The sequence below is a fragment of the Felis catus genome, chromosome B3, assembly GCF_018350175.1.
Source record: "Felis catus isolate Fca126 chromosome B3, F.catus_Fca126_mat1.0, whole genome shotgun sequence".
Classification (NCBI taxonomy): Eukaryota; Metazoa; Chordata; class Mammalia; order Carnivora; family Felidae; genus Felis; species Felis catus.
This window is the reverse complement of record NC_058373.1, coordinates 60089628-60111473: the sequence shown is the minus strand read 5'-3', so window position 1 is coordinate 60111473 and position 21846 is coordinate 60089628. Positions and strand designations below refer to the sequence as shown.

The window sequence follows — 21846 nt, the reverse complement described above, 5'->3', positions numbered from 1 at the left end:
TAAAGAACCATGGTTTTTTAGCCACTTACGTTTCTTTATATTTTCTGCTTATATCAATACCTTGCTTTCCAAAGGTACACAGGAAAGTATGTAATAAATTGAAATTGGCATAACTCCAATATTGGCAACATATCCCCCCAAAAAATACCTCAAAGAGGGGTTAAAAAAGATGCTATTTGTATAAAAATGTTTATTCAGAACAGCGATATGTTTATTCAAAAATGTTTGTTCAGAACATTCCTAACATAACAAACAATCCAAAAGTTCAACAATAACCGAATGGTTAGATAAATCAAGGGCAGGACCCGAATCTAATTCTTCTCCTGTGCCTGCCCATAGGGAGTATTTACAATTTATCAAATGAGAGGTATAACACTCTAACGGGATATGATATAGCGAAGTGCATATGAAATCAGATTTAGGTAAAAATAACATCACAAAACATATTTATTACATGTATTGAAAACCTATGGAAGCACGTTGTTAATAATCGTAAGGGCCGAAAGAAAGCCATCTGTCACATTTGTACAGTAATTTAAAAGGCGTCCTCATACATACTTTGATTCTCACAAACCTGTGAAGTACGCACGGGAGGCATTATTAACTCCGTTTTACAGGTAAGGAAACTGACCCACTGGGGTCAGGAATGATTGACTAAGGCGGAGCCCGGACTCTAGTTTCCGCCCGGACCAGGGTCCTTTCCCTGCCACTCCTCGGCAACCCTGATTGGTGCTGGAGGTCTCAGTTTCCTTTTCTTCCCCGGCATTCGGTTTGCAAACCCTGCCCCGAGACGCGGGCGGCTGGCGAGCTGCATTTGCGCTGCGAGGCGCAGGTGCAGCCGAGGCAGACAAGCTGAGCCTTAGGCCCCGCGCGACCATAGAGTCCGGAAGTGCGGCCAGAGCAGCTCGCGGGGGCGCCGCACCGGGGGAACCCGGGACCGGGAGGGCAGCGCAGGAGCGGGCGGAATGGCCGCAATGCTGGCCATGAAGGTGGTCACGGGGCTGGCGGCAGCGGCACTGGCGGCAGTGCTCTTGGAGCACTATGGCCTGGCTGGTCAGCCCTCGCCGCTGCCCCAGCCCCGCGCCCCCCGGAGCCCGCACCCCGCTCCGGGCCCCGGAGCCAGCAACATCTTCTGGGGTCTGCAGGTGACGCAGCGGGAGCACGGCGGGGGGTGGGTGCAGAGCCTGCCCGATGGGGTGAGACGCGGGCAGTTCCCGCGGGGGCGTCACTGCCGCGGCCCCAAACTTCTGGCTGGGGACTCTGTCCTTCCTTGGGAGGGTTCGTTATTGCATTGCATCCTTGCCTTTTCCGTCCGCCTTTAGAGAGCTGCCGGGTCGCCTGCTGTCTGTGCTTCCTCTTCCTGACTCAGATATCTCTGTTTAATACCTGCTTTCGGCAGATATCCGACATTCACCTGAGCAGGTTTCGCGATCCAGGCAGAGCTGTAGACTTAGAGAAGTTCTGTTCAGAAACTATTGGCATCATTCAACCAGCTCTCGTCCTGGCAACAGGTAGGGAGGGTTGCCGTGTGGTCGTGTTGTTCTGTGATCAGAATGGTAGAATGCTAGCCTGGGCTGCAGCTTTTCACTTCGGGGACGTTGGGAACACTATAGCCCCAGCCCCCGGTGAGTCCTTCTGTAGAGGAGATGGGACATTGCGGTTACCTTTGCCATGGGTAACTGAGTCAAGATCCAAGTAACTTTGCAGTAGCAAGGTTCCCTCAAAGCAGAAGCAAGGCTCGTGATATCAGTTAGTATGCCGTTTACTATATCTTATATCTGTACCTGTTTGTCGTCGTCGTAGTTCTGGATTTGAGAGAGGATTCGGGAAAGTCCTTTAACCACAAATCAGAAGTTATCTTTTTTTTTTTTTTTTAACTAACATTTACAGTTTGTTTGTTTGTTTGTTTTACAACGTTAGTCAACCTTATGTTGTCAATTGTTTGAGGCTTAAAGTGACTCAGGACACTTTTCTTCATCTCTTGGTACTTCTGTGGCTTGGGTTCTCCGGACTAACTGCTCCCAAATGTGTTGAAGGACAAGCTAAAAAAGCATCTGTCTTGTCTACTGGGGGATTCATATCCCACCCACCTTACTGGAACACCTCTGCTGACATGATAGAGTATCAGTCCTCAATTTATAGAAAACCTCAATTTCAACTGTACACTTAGTTTTCTAGAAATGTTGGTGTTTCATTGTCCAAACCACATCTTCCAGATTGCTTCTTGCTGTAAAAATACCACTTGGTCAGATTACATACCCTGATTTGGGGTGTGGAAATATGGTTGTCATAGATATCAGGCTTCTGCCCAGAGTGTTGGAATTTCTTATAGTTTTCATTTTTATCAGAGTTTCATGATGCATTTTGTATTGCTCTCTTTAAAGATAATTTTTTTTCAGAACCCATTTCTAATATCACAGGAGGTTAAACAGGCACTTGCTAACCCAGAAGAAACAAAGTCCTTGCTGAGAAAATCTTATTTTAAATGGCTTGCTGCGGACATAGATGGACTCATAAGTTGTTATGTTTATACATGTTGAGTACTTTAAGTGTCTTTGTTCCTTTAGTGTGCACTTAAAAACAATTTTTAACCCCCTGGGGCTTATTTTACATTGTGATTCAAGTCTTATATAAATCTACAGGAGATCTCACTGACGCCAAAACAAAGGAACAGTTTGGATCCAGGCAGCATGAGGTAGAATGGCAAACTTACCATGGTATTCTGAAGAAGACAAGGGTCTTAGAAAAAACCAAGTGGCTTGATATCAAAGGAAATCATGGTAAGAGTCAAGACCCACATAAAATCAAAACTAGTTTTTTTCCCCCTTCAAGAGCCTACATTCTCCAATTTAGATTATAAAAGTATAAAATGGGAATGTTGTAACATAGGTTTAGATAGACTGAAGGCCACAACTCTGAAATACAACTATATTATGTGATTTATTTTATTTTTTTATTTTTTATTTTTTTTCCAACGTTTTTTATTTATTTTTGGGACAGAGAGAGACAGAGCATGAACGGGGGAGGGGCAGAGAGAGAGGGAGACACAGAATCGGAAACAGGCTCCAGGCTCTGAGCCATCAGCCCAGAGCCCGATGCGGGGCTCGAACCCACGGACCGTGAGATCGTGACCTGGCTGAAGTCGGATGCTTAACCGACTGCGCCACCCAGGCGCCCCTATATTATGTGATTTAAAACATCACATGTCACTTTTAGCCTATGAGGGGAAAGTTGGTATGGCCCTTTCTTCTTTACATGAAGAAAAGCTTCTAGCAAAACCTATGCAGGAAGTTGTTTAAAAAATACATACATTTTGGGCACCTGGCTGGTTCAGTCGTAAAGCATTTGACTTGTGATCTCAGGGTAGTGAGTTCGAGCTCATTGGGCATATTGAAGTAGCCTCCAAGCCACACTGGGCATGGAGGGTACTTGAAATAAATGAATGAATGCATGAATGAATGAATCAGTCGAATACATCTTGCTGATTGAAGGAAACTACCACCCATAAGTCTACATACTGTGTGATTTCATTTATATGACATTCAAGAAAAAGCAAAACTGTGGAGAACAGATTATGATTGCCAAGGGTTGGGGTTGGGACAGAGGCTGACTACAAAGAGGCATCATGAGAGAATTCTGGGAGGTGATGGAACTGTTCTCCATTGTGGCGGTAGATACACCTATGCATTTGTCAAAACCCAAAGAACTGTACATCACAGTAAATGAATTTTACTGTGTATACATTAAAAAATTAAATGGCAAATAAATCTCCGTATGCATGAGGAGAGAAATAGATAATCCCTTCCCATTTTTTAGATTGTTATAGTGTTAGTAGGGAAATGAACTCTTCTACAAAGTGTTATAATGGTAGGTTTGTTTTATAAAGGTTGTCTTCCTTATGGTTAAGTACTTCGCTTCATTTGATTATTAATGGCTATTGTGTACCTAATTATATATATATTTTTAAAGCTATCATTTGAAACAGATAATTCTATCTGGTGAAATGCACAGCTATTGGTTTGATCAGAAAATGCCCTCTTTATAAATAGTTTTTACCAAACAACTAGGAATCATTAATTGATGTTGGGATATCTGGCTTACAACTTTCTCTGGTATACCCCATAAGTTTGGCCCCAACTAACCATGGTTCAACTTAAAATGGTTAGACCTATGATTTTCAGACTTTACAATGGTGTGAAAGTGATATACATTCAATAGAAACTATACTTCAAATTTTGAATATTTATCTTTTCCTGGGCTAGTGATATGCGGTATGATACTCTGGTAATGCTGAACGCGATCACCAGGTTAAACAGCCAATAACCTTATAACCATTCTGTGCCCATGCAACTATTCCATTTTTCACTCTTAGTATTCAATAAGTTACATGAGCTATTCAACACTTTATTATAAATCAGACTTTGTGTTAGATGATTTTGCCGAACTATTGGCTAATGCCTATAAACATTATAATGCCTATAATGCCTATATAATGCCTATAAAATGCCTTTAAACATTCTGAGCATGTTTAAAGTAGGTGAGGATAATCTCTTGTTCAGTAGTTTAGGTGTGTTAAATGCATTTTTTCTTTTATCTTTTTTTATGTTTTTTTAAAGTTATTTTTGAGAGAGAGCACGAGCAGGGGAGGGGCGGAGAGAGAGGGAAACACAGAATCTGAAGCAGGCTTCAGGCTCTGAGCTGTCATCACTAGAGCCCCACATGGAGCTCGAACCCACGAACCGTGAGATCACGATGTGAACCAAAGTCAGATACTTAACCAACCGAGCCACCCAGGTGGCTACTTAAATATTTGCAACTTATAGTGGATTTGTCTGTAAATTGAGGAAGATCTGTATTTACATTTCCCTTTCTTCCTAATCCTAATTAGTGGTAGAGATCAAATTCTTTTGCAATAAAAAGCATGCCTGTACATATTTAAAACATTTTTTCAGGCCAAGCTACTTTATTTCAAGTAATAAATGTCAGACTCTTGTGATTAGATCTTGTGAGCAGAACTTGTCCTTTGGAGTTCATGATAATCTAATTTGACTTGTATAGGCACAAATGCTTATGGTATGTGTTTTTATACATGTTTATATACTGTGTTAAGATAGGAGGAAACTATTTTTTATTAAGATTAACTATAACCGTGTAGTTCTTTTAGTAAGAGGATTACATACACAATATTTCTTTTGTCCTAAATTGGACTTAACAACTTATTCTCTAAAGTTATTAGAAATGTAGTAGATTCTTGGAATTCCAAGCCGAGGTAAATAATTTTGGTTATTGCAACCAGGCAGTCGAGCTCTATGAAATCATCATTATTTCCAGATAAGTGTTCTAGGACCACCTTACCCGTTACCATTATATAACTCTTTTCTTACTGAATCATTTTGAGACTTAAGAAGAGAGGGACTTTGGCCCTGTTATCAAAGTGATCTGCTGTTCAGAAACACTTGGCATGGATCTTTGTATCAGGCATGTTTCACAGGATTAAAACAGCAGCAACAACAGTCTAATCTTACAACTTGAAGTTGATTTATACTGTATAGTATGTAGTATCAAAGTATTTATTATTCTCTAGTATAGTAGGTCTCTTAAATAAGTTTCCAGATAGTATGAATTCTTTTATCAAGATTTAAGAATTATCAAGCTAATTTATTGGCATTCTAGCATTTAAAGGGTTATTGAAAGTATTGCCATTTTGCTTTAGTCATTAACATATTTGTATCATCCTTTTTAATATAGATGATGTTTGTTCTTTTCCTTTTAATTAGATGTATTCAACATTGCAAGTCTGGAGAGTGTCGAGAATTATTACAGGTACTGTAATGAACAGAAGACCATGAGGTAGTACAAGGAGGGTGCAGTCAAGTCAATGAATGGGTAAAAACATTTTTTAAGTGACAAAATTTCTATATAAAGACCCTCTGGTAATATAGAATTTTTGTGTATTCAGTGACAGATTAAATTCTTTTTTTTCCTCCCAAGCCTTTTTCTTTCTTTAATTCCTTTTATTTCATATACTTTAATGCTTTTTATTGCCTAATAAATACTTTCACTATTTCACAGAAACTTTTTTTGCCATTGATGCATAGCAGAAGTCGTTTTTTTAATTTTAGTTTTTTTTTACTTAGGTATGACTGACATATAACATTATATTCATTTCAGGTGTACAACATAAAATTTTGAGGTTTGTGTATATTGTGAAATAGTAACCACGGTAAGTCTAGTTAACACCCATCACTATGCATAGTTAAAACACTTTTTTTTCTTGTGATAAAAACTTTAAAAATCTACTCTCACCAACTTTCAAATATACAAGAGTGTTTTTGACTCTAGTCACCATGCTATACCTCAGAAGTCATTTAGGTTAGAGTTTGTCACTAGAGTACTGTGGATTTTAAGAATACTGAGAAACTGATTCTCTTAGCCTCTAGGAGCATCGTTGGTCACCCTGGCTGCTCTGTCCTTTTGTCCCAGTATGCCATAGAAATATTAGAATTTTCTTTATCTGCTGTGAATGTGAAAAAGACTGTGAATGTGAAAGGCTGTTTAAGTTAGAGACCAGTTGTCTAGTTTCAATGTGTTGGGCTTCTTTTAGTTGTAATTTCACTTTCAGTTCCAGGGTATTTGATAGTTTTGTCTTACAATGTCAATCACTCAAGTAGTGAGAATTTATTGAGAGCCCATCATTAGTTGGGTAATGTGAAAGACACAAGAACTAATATTAAAAAATGTAGCCTCTACCTTCAAGGAAGTCCAGTTAAGGGAGATAAGAATTGTTTAGGAAACAATTAGAAAAGAACAATGAAAGGATGACTGATGAAATGCTAGATTATTTGGTACACGTGATAATCACTATGAGAAATCTGAAAGGGCAGAAGTCAGCATAGGGCAGACATAGAGGAGACTTCATTTTATTTTATTATCGAGATTTAATTGACATATAACACTGTGTAAGTTTAAGATGTACAACATGTTTATGTGATACATTTATATATGGTGGAATGATGACTACCTTAGAGTTAGCTAATAATTTGATTACCAACACATAATTATCATTTCTTTTTTGTGATAAGAATAATTAAGATCTAGTCTCTTATTGACTTTTTTTTTTAAGTTTATGTATTTATTTTGACAGAGAGGCAGAGAGAGAAGGAGAGAGAGAATCCCAAGCAGGCTCTACATTGTCAGCACAGAGCCTGACGTGGGGCTTGATCCCACGAACCCGTGAGATCATGATCTGAGCCGAAATCAAGAGTTGGATACTTAACCGACCGAGCCACCCAGGCACCCCAAGTCTCTTAGTAACTTCCAAATTTATAATACAGTATTGTGGGTTATAATTACTATGCTGTGCATTAGATCTCCAGAACTTACGTATCTACTAGTTGCAAGTTAGAGAAGACATTATAAAAGAAGTAAAAAGTGCATTCAGTCTTAAAAGATAGGTAGCATTTGGGGAAGTAAGAAATTTTAAGGGATATATATGTATATGTATGTATACGTATGTGTGTGTAATATATATATATATTTTTTTTTTTTACATTTTTTTTTTAAAGTTTATTTATTTTGAGAGAGAAAGCACACCTGGGAGAGGGGCAGAGAGAGAGGAGAGAGTGAAAGTCCCAAGCAAGCTCTGCCCTGGCAGTGCAGAGCCTGATGCAGGGCTTGAACTCACAAACTGTGAGATCATGACCTGAGCCGATGTCAGTTGCTTAACTGACTAAGCCACTTAGGCTCCCCAGGGGGTATATTTTAGGTAAAACCCCAGAGCTTTAAAAGCTAGAATGAGCTTTTAGGGACAGTAGGGAAACTGGCATCACCAGAATAAAGGACCATTTTGAGGACTGGTATGACATTGGGTAGGTAGCTTAGGGCCAATTTATGGAGATTTTAAGTGACAAGTATAGAAATTTAGATGTGTTGAGTAATGGTTCATAATTCAGTACAGATTCCTAAGGAGACAAGTCACATAATGAAATAATATTTTATAAAGGGCAATCACACAGCAAAAAAAAGAAAAAAGATAGGGATAATAAGGAAAAAAGAGGGAGATTGGAGTTTTATAGAGCAAACAGGAGAGTCCTATAATAATCCCGTCATGATATGGAAGGGCCTGAAGTGATAGGAGACAAACCTATCTAACAAAGTACATAGATATGATGATTATGACATCAGCTAGAAGGTGGTAGGTCAAAAAGCATTGGTTAACTAACATGTAATTAGAGTCACCATAACTTGGAGAATGAAGTTGTCCTCTTTTGTTAATGTGAGGAAGGAAAAGTTCAGAGATGAAAATTTTCTGTTATCTGTTTGTATCTTTGATGGTGACTATGGAGATGAACTAAGAAACATTTTCAAAGAAGAATTAAAAGGACTTAGGGTCTGTTATCGGGAGAGTGAGGATTTTAGTCACTTGAAAGTTTCTTACCTTTATGTTTTTGTTTCTAAACACCTAAACTTTATCTGAATGTTTTTTTAACATTTATTTATCTTTGAGAGACAGAGACAGAACATGAGCAGGGGAGGGGCAAAGAGAGAGGGAGACACAGAATCTGAAGCAGCCTCCAGGCTCTGAGCTGTCAGCACAGAGCCTGATGTGGGGCTCACACCCACGAACTATGAGATCATGACCTGACCTGAAGTCGGACACTTAACTGACTTAATCACCCAGGCACCCCAAACTTTATCTGAATTTTTAATAAATGGCATTTTGCCAGAGAAACAGACATTACAGATACATCAACCTGAAGGAAAAAAAAAAAACTCTTAAAGCTAAATCTTGATTTTAAAAATGTCCCAGAGAATGCCAGAATCCAGCATTTAGAAAATGTTAATAGGTATCATAGGTAAAATAGGTATTTTAACCTCTGCTTTCAAATAGTGGGGTTTATTTTTAGATAGTTGGATTGTAATATGATAGAAATGTAGGAAATGAAACAACATATGTGAGATGATAAGAACCTAAAGAATAACTCTGAAAACAAATTAAGCAGCAAAAATACAAATAAAAATTTTAGTGAGGAAAAAACCCCCAATATAGAAAATTTAAAAATACCAAGAAGAGAGGCAATAGAACTAATTGACTATTAATTATAATATGTATGACAATATATTTATTTTATGATATATTTGATGACTGTTGTGGCTTAAATATAGCTTTCTGATAACACATTGTTTCAGAAGCCTATTTGTATTTTCTATTTGTGCTTTTAGGTAAAGTGTCATATAAGACACTTACCTATTTTCTTATAATATTTTGACATTTGAGTAATATAAATATGTCCCCAATGCAATCTATACCTTCCTTCATGTTTATTCAACAAATCTTAATGAGTTTCTGTTCTCTGTACTTTCCCCCTGCTCTTTACTTTCCAACCTTATGGACACCTGAACACTGTTGATACTTAGGTAGTGAGGACTTTCATTACTGAATGTGTGCCCTGTGTATGTTACCAATACATTTTTAGGAACTGAAAAAGATTTACTGACCCAGACCTAACTAACATTTTTCTCCTGGCTTGATGACGTCATCTTTGCAAGGCTTTATTGTGAGTTAAGCTTCTGTAGTCCTGTTTCAAGATGTAAACACCTTTTGTATCTCATTACACCAAGAATTCTCTTAGGTACTTAGTAGCTTCTTAGTAAATTTTTCAATGATTGGTAAATACCATTTTGCTGGATTCTAATTGATCTCTTTCTAACTGCCTAAAATAGCTACCTACTTCTCTGCTTTGCTTGATGACCTTTTGTTTGGTTATTGATTAATTAGATTGCTTGAATCTTTGTAGACAATGGGAAAAACTTTAAAATTTCTTTTAATCAGTTTATTGCAGATCTAGTTTAGTGTATTTCTCTGTTGATCAGGAAATTTTCTTTTCAAAGGGAGGCAAAATATTGTGTGATACAAGGGAGGGAATTTAAACTCATTCTGTCTTTTTGTGATTGCATTAAAACTTTCCTGTCTTGTATTTTTTAGGAAATATTCTGCCGTACGTAGGGATGGCTCTTTCCATTATGTCCACAGTACTCCCTTTGGCAACTATTCTTTCATCTCTTTGGATGCCACCCAAAATCCAGGGCCCAAGAGACCCTATAATTTCTTTGGAATTTTAGATGAGGTACAGTAAAAATCTCACTTCCCTTTGTAGCTGACCTATTTTTTTTCTTGGATACATGTGGCTCTCTTAAAACTATCCTAGGTAAACAAATTCTAATCAAGAAATTCTTGAAAAAAACATTTACTGTGATTACAAGTGTGGCTAGAAGAAATCACTGGCTACTTTAGCACTGTCATCGCTATCCTGTTCATTGCTATCCCTATCCCAAAATCTGGCAAAGAAGTACCTCACATTTTATATAATTCAGTAGACATTTATTAAATATGTACTAAGAGCAACATGCACTTTGCAAGGTGTAGGGCATACAGCTTTTATACTATATGGTATATTCCTAAATCCCCATAGTTGCCATTTCTAACTAGTGGTCTGTATTTTTTTTTAATAGGAGAAGGGCAACCGTTGAAGTAAATAAGTTTCTTTTAAAGTATTTTTTTTTTTTTGTAAGTTAGATGAAAACTGTTGCTAGATTAAAAGTGTCTGGAAGATCACACGTGAGAAACTCTCATTATTTCTTTTTTTTTTTTTTTTAACATTTTATTTATTTTTGAGACAGGGAGAGACAGAGCATGAACAGGGGAGGGTCAGAGAGAGGGAGACACAGAATCCAAAACAGGCTCCAGGCTCTGAGCTCTCAGCACAGAGCCCGACGCGGGGCTCGAACTCAAGGACCGCGAGATCATGACCTGAGCCGAAGTCGGCTGCTTAACCGACTGAGCCACCCAGGCGCCCCTCTCATTATTTCTTAGTACAACAAATGTCTACTCATTAATGAACACATGCCCACATGCAAGACAAATGTGGTCATATGTAAGAATACAAAAGTGATAAGGTCAAGTCCTTCATCTCAGAATATTTAATCTAGCAGAGGGGCATAAGACTAGTGCAGAAATAACTACAATAAGGGCAGAATTTGCTAAGTGCTGAAGGAGATTCAGAGTGATATGAGGATTCAGAAGAGCTTGAAATCAAGTGAACAGAATATTGTGCAATGCATTGTTTTCTAGTAGGCATTTTATTTAATGAAGGTGTATTTTGTTATCTTGTAATTATCAAAGCCTACTCCTTAATTTTTTTAAGATATTCAAACATCAGGTCTGCATGAAAATCAGTTGGAGTCTTATAAAATGCAGAGACTTATTAATTAGAAACCCTGAAGGTACAGCCCAGGAATTCATTGCTGTAAGCACTTTACAGATCATTCACTTATATTTATACATGTACACATTATATTTGATATAAACTTGATGAGGGATGATTTACATATAATATGCACTCATTTAAAGAGTTTGAAGAATTTTGACAAGTGTATATACTTGTATAACTGTCACCACAATCAAGATAGAACATTTCTATCATCCCAGGAAGTTGTATAGTCAGTCTTCACCCCAATCCTAGGGAACCACTGATTGGTTTTCTGTCAGTATAGATTAGTTTTGTTTGTTCTAGAATTTATTTTTTAATCTTCTTAAAAATTTTCTTATAATGTTTATTTTTGAGAGAGAGAGAGAGAGAGACAGAGCAAGCAGGGGAGGGGCAGAGAGAGAGGGAGACACACAATTTGAAGCAGGCTCCAGGCTCTGAGCTGTGAACACAGAGCATGATGCAGGCTGAACCCACAAACCGTGAGATCATGACCTGAGCGGAAGTCAGATGCTTAACCAACTAAGCCACCCAGGCGCCCCTAGAATTTTATGTAAATGAAATCATACAGTATTACTCTTGTGTCTAGCTTCTTTTGCTCAGTATAATGTTTTTGAGACTCATCCATACTATTGTGTGTTCGAATAGTTCTTTTCTTGTTGCTGCATAGCACTCTGTTGTTTGGATATACTGATGGTTTCTAGATTTGGGCTATCCTGAGTAGAACCGTTTTGAACATTTAGGTATAAGGCTTTTTGTGGACATACGTACATCTTATTTTAGAAGTTTAGTTTCAAGATCCTCTTTTTTTTTTTTTTTTTTAATTTATTGATTTTATTTTTGAGAAAGAGAGAGAGAGAGTACAAGCACTCAAGCTGGGGAGGAGCAGAGAGAGTGAGAGAATCCCAATCATGCTCTTCATTGTCAGCATGGAGCCCAACACAGGGCTTTTTCCCACGAACTGTGAGGTTATGACCTGAACCGAAATCAAGAGTCAGACATTCAACCAACTAAGCCACCCAGGTGCCCCCTTAAGATCCTCCTTATTAATTGCAATGTAGTATACAGGGCTGAAAGATTAGAGGTTCTTTTTTATTTCTATAAAGAAATTTATCATAAAAAAGAAAGAAACTTATGTAATTTAAAGATTATTCTTCTCAATTTCCTTATCCATCAAATGGGGATAACACCTGCCCTACTTAGCATAGAGTTATTTTTTTTTAATGTTTATTTATTTATTTTGAGGGAGAGGGTGCACTCATGTGTGCATGAGAGCAGGGAAGGGGCAGAGAGAGATGGAGGGAGAGAATCCCAAGCAGGCCTTATGCTGTCAGCATGGGGCCCATGCAGGGCTCAAACTCACAAACCGTGAGATCATGACCTGAGCTGAAATCAAGAGTTGAACCCTTAACTGACTGGGCCACCCAGGCACCCTAGCATAGATGTATTTTTAGGACCAAATGAATTATAATGTATGTGAAAACAGTTTAAAACAGGACCATACAGGTCATTATTTAGTAGGGTTTAAGCCCTAGACATAATATACTTATAAAACTCCAAGGGAGATGCTTAATCTATACATTTCAGCCTGAGCCCTAATTAAAGATCCTTCTGTTTTTCTCCCATTTCAGAAACGGATGGAGGAACTTCTATTACTCGTTAAGGAAAGTAGTCGGAGCAACCACAGTATTTGGTTTGGACACTACACAACATCCACTATCCTTTCTCCATCACCAGGAATTCGGTCAATAATGAGGTGAGGCAGGCTTCCAAAATCAAAATTAATTATTTGTAATTTTTTTACGTTACTCAACCCATCTTGCTTTCCTGAAGAGGTCTTTTTATGAGTTGGGCATCACAAGTTATCTGCTCATTTATTCCATTTATTTTTCATTGGTTAGTTCAGCTACAGCGTATTTGTGTGGGCACCTCCATACACTAGGCGGACTGATGCCTGTTTTGCACACTCGTCACCTCCAGGGCACTTTGGAACTTGAGGTGGGAGACTGGAAGGATAACAGAAGGTAAGGGAACTACCCCACAAAATAAACCTTACACATGTAAGTCTTGATAAAGCAATGATAGGTTTCTTATTGCTATCATGGGTGATCCCAGTTAAGGAAAAACTTGTGATAGTTTTAAGTTTTGTTTTTGTTTTGTTTTTTTAATGCTTATTTATTTATTTGGAGAGGGAGAGAGTGCACATGCATGGGGGGGGGGGGGGAGAGAGAGAGAGAGAGAGAGAGAGAGAGAGAGAGAGACAGACAGAATCCCAAGCAGGCTTTGTGCTCTCAGCAACCCACGAACCTTGAGACCATGCCCCGAGCCAAAACCAAGAGCCGGATGCCCAACCCACTGAGCTACCCTGACACCCTGATAGCTCTAAATTTTTAAAGTAATATATATGTTATGTATGTTGATATGCAAAAACCTTGTTGCAACAGTTATGCTTGCCATCACTATGTTACATTGGGTTTTTAAGATGCATCCATTAGGAAATAGTTCTCAAGCTCTTGTGTGCTCAAGGATTATGGAGAAGCTTATTAAAAATTAAAATTTTGAGGCCCTATCTATAGAGAATTTGTGTTGGTCTAGAACTGCAAGAAACTGAATTTTTTTAAAGCCCACCAGAAGCTCTTTGGACCACACTTTGAGAAACACTAGAACTGAAAATGTAACACTTTTCCTTCTGAATTTTACATCTACCTTTTCTAGTTATTACTATAAGATGTTAGTGATATAAGTTCTTCAGATACATGATAGTTGCTTTTATAAAGATAAAAGTCTTTCTTTGAGAAAACATAACTTGTTTATCAAAAGCATATAGTAAAGTGTATATAGAAAAGAACTGACGATATATTTTGAGAATAACTAAGTACAATAGTTTAAATATAGATGAATATCATCTCATTGTTTAACTATTATCAATTGCTGTTTAATTTATTCAAACTCAGTTCTCTGAAGATAGTAGGCACTAAATAAATATTTGTTGAGCTGAATATGTTATCTTTCTATTTTTAACTACTTCCATTAATGAAAAGATAGCTTTACATCTTGGAAGGTACTTATTCATTTCACTTGGCTCCACTAGAAACTGTCTAAGAGCTATGCTTGAAGCCTGTAATTATTTGGCAACTGTAATTACTGTGAGTTAAGGCCTGTCTATTCATGACTGTGAGGTTGTAGGCTGGGCTGGGATTGCCTCTTACCAGATAGCTTTCCTCACCCTTGATCAGCTTATTTATTTCTTATAAATACTACAGTTACAAGTTAAGTGATATTATGAAACCATTTCCTCTCTTTCTCTTCCCACCTGCTCTCCTGTGTTCCAACCCTGGGGTTTTATCTGGAGTTTTACTAAAGCACCTAACCTATACCTGCCTTATAAACATTTAAGTGTATTAGTACAATAGAAGAGTAAAAGTATGCTAGTAATATTAGGCTAGGCTTTGTTATGGATACAAATAAATCTAGACAATATCAGTGGCTTTACATAACAACAGATGTTATTTTTTCATTTATGTAAATCTGGTATGAGTCAAGGCATTTCTCTTCCGTGGGGTGACTCAAGGATTCAGACTTCATCTGTCTTATAATGCCACTATCTCAATATCTCAGTTCCAGTGCAGGGAAGAGAGCATGGAGAATTCAGACCCACTCTTAAAGTACTTTGGACCAGAAGTGTGATACATGTCACTTCTGTTCACAGCCCATTGACCAGAACTAGTCACATGGTCCCAACCTAATACCAGGGAGACTGGGAAATGCAGGGGAGCACGTGGAGAATTTGGTGAGCACTATTGTTTCTGCCATAGTTAATCATTTCTCTTCTCAGTTTTAAAAGTACAAAATATAAAATTTTGGCTATTCTTTAATGAATATTTATACCTTTCACCATGCATTCAGAAAACCAAAACAACTTCAGTTAAATTTCCTTGAAATTATAGAAATAAAGGTTTAAAAGAAGATTGAAGCGTTTCTAGTTGTGTTTGTGTTAGTATTAGCATTTTTGAAGAGATGAAGAATATCAAGTATTAGCTTATGATGATGTCTTAGGTTCAAAACAGTCTTAAAGTATAGAAATCAAATGAATTAATTTAACAAGCATTTACTTAAAAATGAAAGAGTGCATGTTATGTACAAGGCATTGTTCTAAGGCACAGTTAAATTCAATTCTTCAATCAGATCCCATTTGTGACTAATATGAAGTATAAAGTGGTCAGGGCAAGGGAAGAAGGACAGAAACACAGTGTTAATTTACTTTGCATTCAAATTCATGATCTCAAAGTATAGTTTTATATTTTTACATTTGTTTTGTGTATAACCTTCATGCCCTCTTGTAATATGAAGTGACTAAATTACTTTTTGTCTTCTGGTCTCTAGGTACCGGATCTTTGCCTTTGATCATGACCTCTTTAGCTTTGCAGATTTGATCTTTGGCGACTGGCCTGTGGTTCTTATCACTAATCCTAAGTCACTCCTATATAGTTGTGCTACACATGAACCACTAGAAAGACTCCTTCACTCAACACACATCAGGTATGTAGCAATTTTTCAGAATTTACTTTCAGTTTGATATTAATGGAGAATAAGTGAGTGCAACTATAATCCTATGTAAAAGCTCTGAGATGCCCCATTTTATTTTTCTCAACAGTGTAAACATTTTATAAAGAAAATGTTTACTGTTTAATTCCCATTCAGTTAAAATATATATAATTTTTGAAGCTGCTGAAAAAAAATTTTTAAGTTTACTTTTATTTATTTTGAGAGATAGAAAGCAAGTGGGAAAGGGGCAGAAAGAGAGAGGGAGACAGAACCTCAGGCAGGCTCCATGCGGCAGAGCCCGATGCGGGGCTTGAACCCATGAACCATGAGATCATGACCTGAGCCAAAATCAAGAGTTGGACCCGTAACCAACCTAGCCACCCAGATGCCCCTAAGCTGCTGAAAGTTTTTAAAAAATCCAGAAACCCACAATCCTACCACTATAATTTTTGTGTATTTCATTTTCGCATTTTACATTGCTGTAATCATATTTCCCTCCCCTTCCCTCCAAATAGAGCTGTTATTAACATTTCTGAGTTCTTCTCAGGCATGTTCTTCGAGGCATGTTTTTCCATCATTGTAATAGTAGGGCACAGTCTATTCTAATTCCTACTTTTTTTCTTTCAAGAGAGAGAATGTACCACAATTTATCTAACCATTTTCCTCTCTTATTGATGAACCTTTATGTTTTTTTCTAATTTTGGAATGAGCATCTGATGTCTGTAGGTTCTTTTCTTCATTTGAATAATTTCTTTTTTTTAATGTTTATTTTTTTTAATTTTTATTATTTTTTTTAATGTTTATTTACTTCTGAGGCAGGGAGAGTCAGAGCATGAGTGGGGGAGGGTCAGAGAGAGAGGGAGACACGGAATCAGAAGCAGGCTCCAGGCTCTGAGCTGGCAGCACAGAGCCCGACGCAGGGCTCGAACTCACAAACCATGAGATCATGACCTGAGCCGAAGTCGGTCGCTCAACCGACTGAGCCACGCAGGCGCCCCTATTTGTTTATTTTTGAGAGACAGAGAGAGAGAGAGAGAGAGCGTGCGCGTGCGCAAGAAGGCATGGAAGCAGGGGAGGGGCAGAGAGAGAGACGGAGAGAGAGAATCCCAAACAGGCTCCATGCTGTCAACACAGACCCCGACACAGGGTTTGAACTCATGAACCATGAGATCATGACCTGAACTGAAACCAAGATTCAGACACTTAACTGAGGCACCCAGGCAACACTCATTTGAATAATTTCTTTAGCTAAAGTTCTAGAAGTGGAATTCTAGGTGAAAATATGAATTCCCTTAAGACTGTTGATAAACACTATTCGATTACTTTTTTTTTTTTTGACAACTAAAATCATTATTCTTTTTTAAAAAATGCAGCAAAATATATGTAACATAAAATTTACCATTTTACTGGTTTTTAGGTATACAGTTCAATGGCATTAAGTACATTGATATTGTACAACTATCACCACCATTCATCATCAGAACTTTTATCTTCCAAAACTGAAACTCTGTACCCATCTAGCAATAACTCCCGATTTCCCTCTTTCCCCAGCTCGTGGAAGTCACCGTTCTACTGTCTGTCTCTATGAATTTGACAACTCTAGGAACCTCATTTAAGGGGACTCATACAGTATTTGTCCTTTTGTGACTGGCTTCTTTAACATAATGCCCTAAGGGTTCCTCCCTCTTGTAGAGTGTGTCAGAATTTTTTTTGCTTTTTAAGGCTAATATTCCATTGTGTGTATATATCACATTTTGTTTATTCATCTGTTGATAGACACTTATGCTTTCACCTTTTGCCTGTTGTGAATAATGCTACTATGAACAGGGCTATACTCTGTCAAATCCCTGCTTTCATTTCTTTTGGGAATATATCTAGACATGGAATTGCTGGATCTCATGGTAATTATATGTTTAATTTTTTGAGGAACCACCATACAGTTTTCCATAGCGGCTGTACCATTTTACATTCCCACCAGCAGTGCATAAGGTACCCAATTACTTTTTAAAACAGATACTAATTTATAATGTTACCAGGCAATATGAGTTCCAGTTTCACAGCACTCTTATCATTTTTGGATATTGTACTTTTAAAAGATGTACTAATTAATCTGGAAAAAATGGTATCAAGCTGATTGATAGATTGATTTTTGGTCAGTAGTGAAGTGAAATTTATATCTCTCAGTCAGGTTTTTTGGATAGGAGTTGGACATCTGATTTAGACATCAGATGTCTAAAGGGCCTGGTAGCCTTAGCTCTGTTTATGACATTGTTTCCTTTGGGCAGATAACACTGGGAATCAAATGAGTGGATGTAGGATTAACATTAGATTAACAAATTGAGATGTCTAACCAATATTCTTTTCCTATATGAAAAACCAGGACTTCAAGCAGTTCATTCAGAAAGAACTTGGGATCTACTGCAGATTTATTTGTCAAAAGAAAATTGATTTTCCTTTCTAAAAAATACAAGAATAGTTTCTAGCTTCTCACCAACTCAGGTTTGCTTAGTTATACAACTCCAGGAGCCATGATTCAGAAAGCCACTAGATCTTGGGACTATCAGTCATATGAATGGTTATACAGTGTGATGGTTCTGCCTACATTTATATAATTTCAGGTTATAATAGGGTTATTCTCCTTTCTAAGTATAGTGATAAGTCTCTAAAACCACATACTTATGTATTTTCTCATTTTAGAGTCTTGGCCTTTTCCTTATCCTCCATTACTTCTGTCACAGTTAAGATTGATGGAATTCATTTAGGGCAAGCTATTCATTTGTCTGGTCCTATTTTCATACTGAAGTGGAACCCAAGAAACTACAGTAATGGGACACATAACATAGAAGTAATTGTCCAGGTAAGTTAGTAATTTTCAACTTACTATATAAATTATTTGGCTGCAACCACACTAAACTCTGATGTGGGTTTTTTTTTCCCCCAGTCAATAGATAGAGATGAAACTAAGTTAATTAAAAATTTGAATACACTAGATTTAGTGTATTCTGAAAATGGGCACTCAGGAATAATTCTGTTAGACAAAAAAATGGACTCATCAATGTGCAACTCCTGGCCATAGTCTCCCCATTTCTGAACCACAGGAAACCATTCTTTTCAACTTTGGCCAGAGTCTTTTGGTAATGGGAGCAAATTCCCCAACATACCCAAAGTAATAGAGTAAGTCGGAAAACACGGATTTATGTATCCATGCATTTGCTTTCTGTCTCCAAGTACAGGAAAATTTGTCACTGTTTTGAAAGCTCTAGGATAGAGGATTTTCAAGGCATCAGAGAATTTTTTTGTTTATTTGGGGAGTATACACTGATAGTATATGTAGTAACAGTCTGCCTATGTCTATTCCAATTCAGCTAGGGGGCATTTAATTCACCAGCACCTGCCAGAGTAGGAAGTGGTCACAATTACCAAAAAAAGATCACTTTCATCAACACTGTGAAATTCTTTTTTTTTTTTTTAATTTTTTTTAACGTTTATTTATTTTTGAGACAGACAGAGACAGAGCATGAACGGGGAAGGGGCAGAGAGAGAGGGAGACACAGAATCGGAAGCAGGCTCCAGGCTCTGAGCCATCAGCTCAGAGCCCGACGCGGGGCTTGAACTCACGGACCGTGAGATCGTGACCTGAGCTGAAGTCGGAGGCTTAACCGATTGAGCCACCCAGGCGCCCCAACACTGTGAAATTCTTGAGGGGATAGACTATGCTTAGGAATTAGTGTCTGAAAAAAAATCCTACAATTTCATGATTTGATGACAGTTTTTAACTATTTCATCTCTAATGTTAAGTCTTAGTTTGAAGATTACCATGTAATCCTTCAGGAAACACATGTAATTTCATTATCTTTTTAAAAAAATTTTTTAACGCTTACTTATTTTTGAGAGTGGAGCGGCACAGAGAGAGGGAGACACAGAATCTGAGCAGGCTCTAGGCTCTGAGCTGTCAGCACAGAGCCCAATGCAGGTCTCAAATTCACAAACTGTGAGATCATTGATCTGAGCCGAAATCAGATGCTTAACTGACTGAGCTACCCAGGCTCCCCTTTTCATTATCTTTTGTGTGTGTAGCAGAAAAGGATTTTGAATAGGGAGGAGCTATTTACTGAGCTCTTTTAAGGAGATGCTGGACACTTGGAGTTTTTTACTTAATCCATATAGCAATCCTATATGGTGGGTAGTTTTACCCCCAATTCATAGAGGAGTAAAACAAGAAAAGGCACTTTGCAATGCCACCCATCTTTGAAGTGTTGTGCTTAGGAGGAAGAAGAAACTCATAGGGAGAATGTGGAAGGGACTGATGGCTGGGATGAACTCTTTTTTTTTTTTTTTTTTTTTGAGTTTTTGAAAAATTTATTTTGAGAGAGAGAGAGAGAGCGCAAGCGAGCAGGGGAAGGGCAGAGAGAGAAAACCCCAAGCAGGTTCAGCACTGTCAGCATGTAGCTGGGCACAGGGCTCCATCTCACGAATTGTGATATCATGACCTGAGCTGAAATCAAGAGTCAGATGCTTAACTGACTGAGCCATCTAGGTGCTCCTGGGATGAACTCTTAATGTCCTTCCTACTAGAAGCTGGATCATTTAAAGAAAACCTGAAGGTTCAAGTGTACCTAGAATAAATTATTCCCTGTCTTTACAATTAGGCAAGAGAAGTAGGAGTGGCCATAGAAGACCTCAGTGTAGGAGTGAAGAATCCCCTAATCCTTGGATTGCCTCAGAACCCCAGCTTCTATAGTTTTTTGAGGAAAAAAAACATAGCTCATGTTCCCTGAAACATTTCTGGCTGCTTAGTTAAATCCTTAGTAAAAATATGAAATTAAATATACATTTTATATCTTTAACATTTCTTATATTATTGAGGTATAATTCATTACAAAAAAACTCTATATATTTAAAGAGTATAATTTGGTGACTTCCTTGACCATTACTACAATCAATACAATATATCACCCTCAGAAGTTTTCTTGTGTTCTTTTGCAGCTGTCTTCCTTCTACCCTCATTTCCAGGAAACCACTGATCTGTTATAGATTAGTTAAAAGATTAGCCTAGTAGCGATTAGACCTTTAGATCACTTCTTAGTGTGGTTCCTGAATTAGTAGCATCAGCACCACCTAGGAACTTGTTAGAAATGTAACTCCCTGGGCGCCTGGGTGGCTCAGTTGGTTAAACGTCTGACTTCAGCTCAGGTCATGATCTCACGGTTTGTGGGTTCAGCCTGTGTCATGCTCTGTGCTGACAACTCAGAGCTTGGAGCCTGCTTCAGATTCTGTGTCTCCCTCTCTCTCTGCCCCTCCCCTGCTTGCACTCTGTCTCTCTCTCTCAAAAATAAGTAAATGTGAAAAATTAAAAAAAAAAAAAAAAGAAAAGAAAAGAAAAAACTCTCATGTCCCATACCAAACCTCTGAATCAAATTCTGGACATGGGACCCAATAATCTGTTTCAACAGTCCATCCAGGTGATTCCAATGTGCACTAAAGTTTGAGAGTCAGAAGTTTAGATTATTGTGCCTACTTTGCCAACTGAAAGAATAGACTCCAGAAATCTCTAAATTAAATAAAACTTGGGCTTTAAAACAACTTATAACTTAAAATAAGAACATTTTGAGCAATAAAAGTTTGATAAACATGAGTGCAAGTTCTTTTTGCTATTTTAAAACTTTTTTATGATGGGAAAATTTTTAAATATATGCAAGAGATAATACTATAATGAATTCCCATGTATCCATTAGCTGACTTCAACAGTTATCAACTCATGACCAATCTTATTTCATCTATACCCCACCTACTTTACTCCTCCCTACACCATGATAGTATTCTATCTGTAACATGACAGCATGTGTCCCTAAAAGATAAGAATTATTTTTTAATGTAACCATGATACCATAATACACCTGAAAAATCTATAGTAATTCCTTAATATCGAACTATCCAGCCTGTGTTCAGTTTTCCCAATTAATCATATATATGTGAATATATATATTGTATTTGGTTGGTTCAAATCAGAATTTAGACAAGGCTCAAATCCTGA

The 21846-nt window shown here is 37.7% G+C and overlaps 1 protein-coding gene across 7 annotated transcripts in view; it reads left to right on the top strand.

The window, feature by feature from the left end:
* Positions 1 to 702: 702 nt before the first annotated feature.
* TMEM62 (transmembrane protein 62) overlaps positions 703 to 21846 on the top strand; it is a 33263-nt gene continuing 12119 nt past the window's right edge. The window contains exons 1-9 of one of the 7 annotated variants that reach the window (XM_011283044.4): positions 707 to 1145; positions 1400 to 1511; positions 2643 to 2780; positions 5778 to 5823; positions 9986 to 10127; positions 12899 to 13023; positions 13169 to 13291; positions 15651 to 15806; positions 18510 to 18669. In XM_011283044.4, the coding sequence (XP_011281346.2) occupies positions 966 to 1145; positions 1400 to 1511; positions 2643 to 2780; positions 5778 to 5823; positions 9986 to 10127; positions 12899 to 13023; positions 13169 to 13291; positions 15651 to 15806; positions 18510 to 18669 (1182 nt within the window). In that variant the 5' untranslated portion in view covers positions 707 to 965. Of the gene's footprint in view, positions 1146 to 1322; positions 1512 to 2642; positions 2781 to 5777; positions 5887 to 9985; positions 10128 to 12898; positions 13024 to 13168; positions 13292 to 15650; positions 15807 to 18509; positions 18670 to 21846 lie in introns of those variants that run through there. The other 6 variants (XM_045059460.1, XM_045059459.1, XM_023255454.2 and 3 more) reach the window with 6 other exon arrangements.